At 46.8% G+C, this 10283-nt stretch overlaps 1 protein-coding gene across 1 annotated transcript in view; it reads right to left on the bottom strand.

The window, feature by feature from the left end:
- Positions 1-10283, bottom strand: part of Fhl2 (four and a half LIM domains 2) — a 45663-nt gene that overhangs the window by 14942 nt on the left and 20438 nt on the right. Inside the window, exon 3 of the mRNA XM_008840312.2 lies at positions 8856-9030. Coding sequence (XP_008838534.1) covers positions 8856-9030 — 175 coding nt within the window. The remainder of the gene's footprint in view (positions 1-8855; positions 9031-10283) is intronic.

Raw genomic sequence — 10283 nt, forward strand, 5'->3', positions numbered from 1 at the left:
CTTTAATTTTATATTTATATTATTTCTACTATGGTAAAAAAAATGTTAGTTCTTACCGGTCAAAACGTGATTACTTATTTTCTTTATCCTACATTGTACAAATTGGTTTCAGAGTAACAACCAGTCTATGTGGGGAGCCGCCTGCCGTCCCTGCAGACGCCATTACAAGATGGCGCTCACATCCGGTTCATGCTGAGCAGTAAATAAGTCAGTACGCATGCCCGAAGTAATTTTCCACCTTCTAGTCTCTGCCTACCTCGTGGCGTGATATGGGCTGATGAGTTTGCGACCAATCAAGAGTTGCCACATCCAAGATGGGCTTACTAACCTATATAAGTGCTGGGTTTCCGACATTCGGGGTCTTCGCCCTGTAAGCTTATGCTCTCCCTCTCAAGATGCATTAAAGCTTTTCTGCAGAAAGATCCTGAGTGTGCTGCGTCGTTCTTGCTGGCGAGACGATAGCGTGGGACATTATGTGCCTTTGTGGTTTGCTTCTTGGGCATGAAAAGCTTGTTGGTCTAGGCTTCAGGTTCTCTTTCTTGATTTTATATTGGAGTGGCTTAATTTTATGTGCCTTTGTGGTTTGCTTCTTGGGCATGAAAAGCTGGTTGGTCTAGGCTTCAGGTTCTCTTTCTTGATTTTATATTGGAGTGGCTTAATTGCTTTTGTCTTCAGGAGTTCCCACAGAGGCCCAAGTGAGATGAGGTTCAGATGATATCAGGCTTTCTCCTAAGGTCTGGGTCCCTCCAGGAAATATGCTGCCCTCAAGAATTTGGGGGCTGGGGTAGCCTGGGAAAAGGGCCAGGATAGATGCTGGTCTCAGGAAGCTGGTGACTGTGCCACCCAGGGAAGTAAAGGGAGGTGAGGGTGGGACCAGGCCTAGAGGGTTCCTGGGGGCCACAGGGAGGGAATGGATTGGTCCCTTTGCAAAGGATCAGGAAGCAGTGGTGGCTCTGGGCCAAGAGGTTAGGCCCCGGTGTTTGGGGTGCCAAGACAAGAAATGGGCCTCGGTGAGGGACCTGGGAGGGTGAAAGAGGCTGGGGGAGTCAAGGCGCCCTGGGCATGCTGGACTTACCCAGGGAAGGTGCTGGTAGCAGGACACTGGAGGCTGTGTAGCCCAAGAAGCAAAAGGCTGCACATCCTCTGGGTGGCCTGGTACCAGCACCTTTCCTGGTCCCCAGGAGCCCTCTGGACCAGGTCCTTGGTCTCCGTTTCCTATACCACCATGTACACCTTGGTTACTTGCTCCTGTCTATCTGATATTTACTGTGATCAGGAAGGTGAGAAACCAAGTGACTCCTCATTGAGTATGGGGCAGATATGCTTCTCAGGAAAGCTCATTCATGGTGTGCTCTGAAGCAAAGTTTTTGTTTGTTTCTTGAGACTGGCTTGTTAGCCATGGCTGGCCTGAAACTCACTATGTAGATCAGCCTGGCCTAAAACTTACAACTGTTCTTCTGGCTCTGCCTCCCAACAAGCTGGGCTCTGAGGTAAATCTTACAGCAACAAACTGCTTGGGGAATGGGCTGGGAAAGCTGCCCACTGCCACTGCCACTGCCACTGCCACAGGCCTTCAGTTACTGTGCAATGTGGCCAGCAGGTGGCAGGAGACTGCCTTCTGCTAAGGGAAAGGGGTGCAGAACAAAGTCTCCAGCAGAGGGAAGCAGATTGGAAGAAGGGGTGTCATCCAAGGAGGCAGGTAAAGAATCAGGAACTTGGATACAAGATTAGAGCTGGCGCCTCTCCTCAAATCCAGCCCTCCTTGATATGTCTGCAAAACACCTGCTGACAGGGGCCCAGTGTTCAGGGGATGAGGTCTGGTGGGCCCCAACACTGGGCTTGTAATGAAATTCCAGTTTCCTGTCTAGTTGATGCATGTGTGAGACTTTGAGGAGTTTGATTTGGACTAAGCCTCCTGTCCTACAAATCTAAATTCACTCCCAAAGTTATACTGTAGCTGCCCACTGTTCATCTGATTCTTTTTTTGTTTAATTTTTAAAATTTCTCTATAATATTTGTACTTATCCACAGGGTATAGTTCCATAACCCAATGCATGTAAACAGTGAGGAGTAATTTAGTCAGGGTCGTTATTAGCACTTCCATATCTTTAAATGCCATAATTTCTATTCCCTGGCATGCCTGTTGCCCCAGCTGTTCTGGAAGCTGAGACAAGAGGATCATTTAAACAGCCAGGAGTGTGGGACCAACCTGGACGATGCAGAGAAGCCCTGTCTCTTAAAATCCCTGAATCTAGATGCTGTTGTGAATGTGGTTTAGATCTGATTAGCGTTTTACAATCAGCAGACTTGGATGAAGCCAATTCTACCCAACGGGTGGGCCTCATCTAATCCACTGAAGGTCTTCAGAGTAAAGAACAAGGTTTTCCCCCAGGGAAGGAGTTCTCAAGACTACCTCAAAGAAGCTGGTGTGGGTTTCCAACCTAATGGCCCATGGAATTCAGATTCTACATCTGAAGCTACAGTGTCAGCTCTTACCAGAGTTGCCGGGCACACAGCCTGCCCCTTGGCTTTCAGACTTTGCAGCCCCCATCATCACACAAGCCAGTTCCTTAATGTAAATCTGTCTCTGAACACATTCACAAACTGCCATGTGTGTGCACACTGTGTGTGCATCTATCTCCCTAATACAGGAGGGCCAAAGAACCAAGAAATGTCTACTTTTTATATCAGTGCTAAGGGTTGCAGCCTTCAACAGCTCCTGAACTGAGATTTTGAAATAATTTCAAAGAAACACTAGCAGACAAACTTCTGAGATTTGTGCTTGTGTTCCTTCTTTTGGGGGGAAAGGAGTTGATGTCTCCATGAGGGTCTGGGAAAAGCCAGAAGCCCCCAGTTGGGAGAACTGAAGATTTAGGAGCTGTCATTTCTACCTGGTCCTCAAGAGTCACAGGACCAGGAAAGGAGCTAGGGTAGTACCTGGACTGACAGGGTGGAGGACAGTCTCCCGTGACTTATGTGTGCTGTTCAGCAAGGATGTGAACAGCATCAGAGAGGCCTTAAGAGAAGCTTGCTCATAGTGGGCCAATGCTGTGGCATGTGCTTCTGCAGGACCCAAGCACAGCACTGCTTTTCAGTTCAAAGTTACTGAGATCAGCAGAGTTGAGGCATCCACTTAATGATGTACACACAGGGGAGTCATGCAGACCACGGCCCTCCCTGTGGGGTGAGGAGGCCAAGGTCTCCACAGTTCCTGGCTGAGGTTAACCTACAGCTAGGATGTGAAGTGAAGACCATTCGTGCCTCTGGCTCTTCCTCCAGCTCACTGGACAACACGAAGATACTTCATTGGGAACGAGCCCAGGACTGTGTTTCTGTCCCCTGCTAGAGAGGCTATGGGCAGTCACTACAGCAAAAGGGCCCCTGTGATTCCTCCACCCTATACCTTCAGAGTGACATCCCAGGACCCAAGAGGAGGAAGTGAGCTATCCTGCCCATGTGGGTGTCTGGTACACTTGTCCTGAATCTATGCTGGTGCTGGTCAAGCCTCCAAGGGCCCAGAGCTGGGTAGGATCTCTGTAGGTCATTTATATCTCCGAGTAAACATTTTATTTATTTATTTTTATTTTATGTGTATGAGTGTTTTGTTAGTATGTAAGCGCATCCATGTCATGCAAAGCCCACAGAGGCCAGAACAGGACACCAGATCCCCTGAAACCCGAGTTAAGGATGGTTGTGGTGCTGGGAACTGAACCCGGGTCCTCTGCAAGAGCAGCCAGTGCTCTTCATTGCTTAAGCGCTGAGCCATCTCTGCAGCCCCAAGACAGCTGACTTTTAGGCGTCTTCAAAGGCACTTCACTTACAATTATAAATGTGGTCATCCATTCCCAGTAAAGGTACCTCAGATAGGGTGCTGTCTTTTAACTCTAGCACAGTGTACCATGGCTAAATGTGCAATAAACAAGCTTTCTGGAGGCTGGTACTGTGTCTCCACAGTAGAGCACTTGCCTAGTAGGTACAAAACCCTGGGTGTTATCCTGAGCTCTAGAAAAACAAACAAGAACAGAAAACTAAAAAGCACTCCCTCTCTGAAAGACCTCGTGGGCAGAGCTGGTCCGACTGGCTCTTTGAAGACGCCTGTTCTCCCTCTGCACCTTCCTCTCCCTAGGGTCTCCATGCCTACCACGGCACAGAGTATCCTAGCACTGATCTTCCAGGAGGGAAGGGCAGGGAGAAGGGGAGGAACTTGGGAGCTGCAGAAGTCACAGAGAAAAAGACAGAGCCCTGCTGAGAGGTGAACAAGCAAAGCCAAAGGGAGACCAGAGCCCGTGTCTAGGCTGCAGAACTATGGAGGTTCTTCAAGGCCTTACAGACCACAGGGACTGAAAAATGACTTTCCTTGTGTTTTTTGTTTAGAAAACTGCCAAAGATTTAGTTGTTCTTGTTTTTGAGATAGGATCTCATGTATCACAGTCTAGAACTTACTATGTGGCCAAAATGACCTTGAGCTTTGGCTTCATCCTCCTCCCTACCACCATCACCCTCCAGTGCTGAGATTACTGGCATGCACTGTGCACCCTGTGTACCTGATTTACAGGGCACTGGGGATGGAACTCAGGGCTTTATACATGCTTGGTAAACAATCTACCAACTGAGCTACATCCCTGGCCATTAATTTGTTTTTCAGTAAATGTTGTGGTTTTCACTGTGTCCTGTATGGGACTCTCCATGGGACAGGACCTCGGGTTGGCCTGACTTTTACAGGCCCAGTTCTTGTGTCCACTGTCACACCCCCTCTTGCACCCTGAGTCTCTAACATCTGCAGTGTTAATGTGGCCATGTGAGGGACCTTCCTGCTTAGGGACCCACAGTCACTGGTCAGCACGCAGCTGTGTTCCCTCTACCTCCGGGGCTGTGTTTCCCATCTGCTGCTTCTGCTCCTGTCACAGTATGTCACAGTCATTTTGAAACTGTATTAACCAGAAAAATGTCGTAGCAATAAGTTATCTTACTGAAGTCCTGACCATATTTGTTTAAAAAGTCTTACTTCTCACCCATATATCTTCCCCAAATACTTCCCATATGTCAGTCTGTCACCCAGAATGCTGCAGTGCCTCCTTTGCCAAAAACAAAGCAAACCAAAATTAAAACAGAAACTCTAGCTGGTTAATCATTCTCCTATGGAAGCATCAGAAGTTGAGGTTGGAGGATGTAACTCTATGCTTAAGACCCTGGGTTCCAATCTCCAGCACCACACAGAAAGTCAGTTTGACTCTAAATGGTCTGAATCATAGTATTCTTCATACATCAAAGGGACCCAGGTTCAGAATGACAGAGTGTTCTTGTGTGGCTGCCTTGGATTTCAGAATCAATATCTGTGCTGTGGAAACTACAAACTCAAAACATTCAACTTAAATTCTGTGTGTGTGTGTGAGTGTGTGTACCCATGCTTGTGTGTGCACATATATGTGGAGGCCAGAGGTCAACTTTGGGTGGTGTGCCTCAGAAACTGCCCACGTGTGTTATTTATTTACTTATTTACTTATCTATTTATTTAGAGACAGGGTCTCCCTGTAGCCCCAGGTGGCCTGGAACTTGCTGTGTAGACCAGGCTGGCCTCAATCTCATAAAGATCTCCCTGCCTCTGCCTCCTGAGTACTGGGATTAAAGGCATGTGCCATCATGCCCAGCTACTTTGTTTCTGGAGACAAGATTTCTCACTGGGACTTGGGGCTTGCGGATTAGGCTGAGTTGGCTGGGCCAATGAACTTCCAGGGCGTCTTCAAGATTCTATATCATTGTGTTTGACCACGTGAAGACAAATTTCACTGATTAATTTCAGTTAGGACTGAACAGCATCTATGAGTTGCCAAAACAGTTCCTCAGCTAGGGCTGGGGCTTCTTACTCACTTCCCCACCTCTATGCTGGTGTAACTGTGATTATTTTAATTAATAATTTTTTTAGAGACAAGGTCTCCTTGTAGCCCCAGCTAGCCTGGAACTCACTGTGTAGACCAAACTGGCCTTAATCTTATATATATCTGCCTGCCTCTGCCTCCTATGCGCTGGGATTAAAGGCATGCACCACCACACCAGCTTGTAACTGATTATTAGTATATTAAAAATAAAAACTTTGAGATGGCCTTTATGTTGGTCCCAGTGGAGAAAACTGAACTTTAAAATCTCATTTTTAAATTTAGTAATAGGTGATAGTTCAACTTGAAAGTTCTTTAATTGATAAGCTGCAAGTTATTTTTTAAATATTTTATTATTTTTATTTTATATGTATGAGTGTATTGCCTACATGTATGTAAGAGCACCCATATCATGCAATGCCTGCGCAGGTCAGAAGAAGATGTAAGATCCCCCTGGAACTGGAGTTACAGATGGCTGTTAGCTGCCATGTGGGGTGCTGGGAATCAGAACCATGTTCTCTGCAAGAGCAGCTAGTGCTCTTAACTGCTGAGCCATTGCTCTAGCCCCAATAAGCCTCAAATTCTTAAGCAGTTGCAGAAACATGTTAAACTTACAGGTAGGATGAACCATAAATATCTTAAGTGTGAAAATAGTAATAAATTAAGAAATTTCAATTTAGAATCATGAGTGTGGGTCACTTATCAATATATATTTTAAAACCAACAATCACAAGGTTATTTCACAGTTTCAGTTACAGGGGTGTGCAAGCTTTTGACATTGCCACATGATGTCATCTGCAAAACTGTCGGGCAGCATTCATAGCTCTCCTGAGACACATGCAGCCACAACTTGGATACAACTGGTGATTCTACAGTCTTTTAATATGTCTGTCCTGGATTCTGAACCTCCCCAGAATTAAAGGAAGCTTTTTTGCTGCTTTTAATACTTATTTATCTGAAAGAGACTCTTGCTATGCAGCCCAGACTGGCCTGGAACTCCCCATCCTCGGGCCTTAGCTTGCTGAGTGCTGAGGCTCAGGTGCTCAGCAGAAGTAGTGTAGAGACTTGAATTCTCTGGGGGCTATACCCAGATTCTCCACTAGAGGGCCCCTATGGTCTTGCCTGGAATCCAGTCTGCACAGGATTTGTCAGTGCCTCCTTCGTGGAAGAGCTCAGCCCACATGCCCGAAGTCACATTTCCCTAAATCCTATGAACTTAGACACCTCCGTTCCCAACCAGCTTGCGGTTCTACCTGGATCCAGGCGATCAGCCTCCTCAGCCGCCTGTGAGGGACCACACACCCAAATGAACGGAAGTTCTCTGTTGGCTTGCGTGGCTACCGGTAGCCATGGAAGATGACAAAAGTGGCATACATGCTGGTACTGAAAAATGACCTGACACTCAGAGGTTCAGGGTTCCTATCGACTGAGCCCTGAGATTCTACTCTGGACATCCTTTTGTTTATTATGAAAAAGACAACGCCCCTCCCCCACCGCAGATGGCCTCTGAACCCACCACAGCCTGTGTCTGAGCCACCTGCTCAGTCGCCCAAGGTCAGAATCCTAGATCAGGGCCTTTGAACTGCTCTCAACACTTGTTATCACATGTGTGTGTAATTCTGTATCTAAAAATTCCATATACATGCGTTTTCCTGTAGTTTTTGCAATGATGGGGATCAAACCCAGGGCCATGCACATGTTAGACAAACACTCTTTCACTGAGCTACAATAGCCTTCCATATATTTTTGTTCTCTCACTTTTTAAAAACAAAAATGTTGGGGATGGAGAGATGGTTCAGCAGTTAATCATGTACTGCTTTTGTAAAGGAACCAAGTTTAGTTTCCAGCACCCAAGTCTGGCAGCTTATAACTGCCTATAACTCCAGCTCCAGAGAATCCAATGTGTTTTTCCTGGTGTTCATGGGCACTGTACTCATGTGCACAAACACACACACACACACACACACACACACACAAAAAAAAAAATTTTTTTAAATCCTCTTTTCCACATAAAAACAAAAATTTCTACTCCTCTCTCTTTCAGGAGCGAGGAGAGAGAGAGAGAGAGAGAGAGAGAGAGAGAGAGAGAGAGAGAGAGAGAGAGAGATATATGCTCAGCTTGCTTCCCACTTTTAATTCAATCCAGGACCTAAGCCTGTGAGAGAGAGAGAGATATTCCTATAACTGACAAATAGACACCTCACTATGTCTAGCTTTTGACTCAGTTGTGGTTTTGTCCTTTTTGGTGTCTGTCTGTCTGGCACATTAACTCCATGAAGACAGGCAGGGTGTGACTCTCATCTAGGTCTGCAACAGTCCTGGCACACTAGGGCACAGGGCACAGTTGTTGAGATAACAGTGAGTACAACTTCAGCAGAAGGGAAGGTAGAGAAAGCATATGCCCTGGGAAAAGTCAGACTGCGAGGGAGGGGTGTTTCCAGGGAACACCCAGCATTCTTTTTCTGGTCAGCCCTCTATCTGCAGGCTCTACATCCTCAGTCAACTAACCACAGACCAAAATATCCTTGGAAAACAATTGTGTTTGTACCAGCATATATAGACTTCTCTCGCTATTATTTCTCACACAACACAGTATTACTATCTGTTCACATAGCATTTGCAGATGATTTAAAGCCCATGTGAGCACGTCCACAGGTTCTGTGCTAGCACTAGGCATTTCACATAGGGGACTTCAGCCTCTGTGGGTTTCAGTACCTAGAACCAATCCCTGAAAATACCATGGGATGTGTGTATATATATATATTCTGCTAAAGATTCCATTTCTCCCAATGATGCCTCCCACCACCCTCTGGCATCTTAAATCACCAAACACAGCTTGTAGTTCAAGGGACGGTACTGAGGCGTCAACACCAGAGTCTGAGGCCAGTGAGAGGTTCATACCACAGCCCATTGCTAGGCTGGCTCAGTGCCAGGATGGGCCCTCCTGTGACATTTGCTCCTGAGAAGGAAGCATGTCCTGACCTGGCATGATGGTCTTCTTGCATTCCTGGCACTTGGACGAGTACTCGTTGGAATAGCAGTCTGTGCACAGCAGCTGCTCCTCCTTGGCAGCGAAGGGTTTGTCCACCAGCGAGCTCTTGCATTGGGAGCAGTGGAAGCAGCCTTCGTGCCAGTGCCGGTCCTTGTAGGACAAGTCCTGGAGAGCCAGATATACAGACACAAAGAGAGTCAGAGGCAGGACCAGAGGGGTGGAGCTCCTCTCTGTCCCACAGCACAGGGAACATGGTAACACACAGGACAAACTGGACTGGGAGGGGGACTAAGGCCAGAGAGAGAGAGAGAGAGAGAGAGAGAGAGAGAGAGAGAGAGAGAATAAGTTTGAAAAAATGGATGGAAATGGATTTCCCTTACATAATTCCTGTAAAAAATACAATAAAAATTAATCACCGTAGTTGTCCCGGGTGTTGGGACATTTGGGACATTTAGACACAGGTCCTGAGGCAGGCAGTGTACTGGGCCAGCTGGTGGGAAGAAGGTCAGGAGAGGGCCCCATGCAGGACCACACAGAGCTGCAGTGAGCTGGCAAGGTGTGTATTTCAGGTAGAGAAAAGATCATCACATGGACAGTTGTGAGAGAGGAGAGACAAGAGATGGGGCACCTGGAAGGCTGAGGGACAGGTCAGGCATCCAGATGAGTATGTTCATATCCAGGTGGATCAGGATATGGACTCACCTTCCTGAAGGCCACAGGAGTGGGCCAGAGTAAGATTGGGGTGATGAATGATAATGGCATAGGGAAGGGAAGGGCAGGGGTCTGCACTGGGCTGTCTGTGAGAGACGGAGGTGAGGGTCTGCTCTGGACTGCCTCTGTGGAAGATGGCAACAATGCACAGATGAAGAAGACAGAATCAATCAGAGCTTTTAGTAAAGGATAAGGAGAACAAAAGAGTCTGGGAGAAAAGCCTATCAATATGGTAATACCCTTGACCTTGCTTGATGAAGTCACAAAAGACCTTTCTATATTTGCCTTTCTAAAATGGCCATTTTGAAAGTACCAACACAAAATTCAAGTAACAACCTTTTCACATCCAGCTTTGTCTTATAAAAGCTAAGTCTCAATTGCTGTCATTTCAGCCCTGAGCCCAGACCATCACCCACATATCAGTTAGGCAGAGAGACCATGAAGCCATGCAGTTTCAGGTGCCAGCTTCCAGTTGAAGATCTCCTGACCTTATCTGTAAATGGGGCTGCTCAAACAAAAGGCATCAAGAGGAACCATCTCAAGATGGCTCTGTGAGTTGCATGGAAGTCAAGCCTGGAGTGGTGCCGAGGGGAAGGTGTGGACACATATCTCTTGGATTTGATTTGAAAGTACTGAAACACCCAATGAACTCAGAACCCAAACTGGAACAAACTGCTCTCTTGAGCTGAAATTCTCTCTCTCTCTCT

This window comes from Nannospalax galili, unplaced genomic scaffold (assembly GCF_000622305.1).
Source record: "Nannospalax galili isolate Female #2095 unplaced genomic scaffold, S.galili_v1.0 scaffold299, whole genome shotgun sequence".
Classification (NCBI taxonomy): domain Eukaryota; kingdom Metazoa; phylum Chordata; class Mammalia; order Rodentia; family Spalacidae; genus Nannospalax; species Nannospalax galili.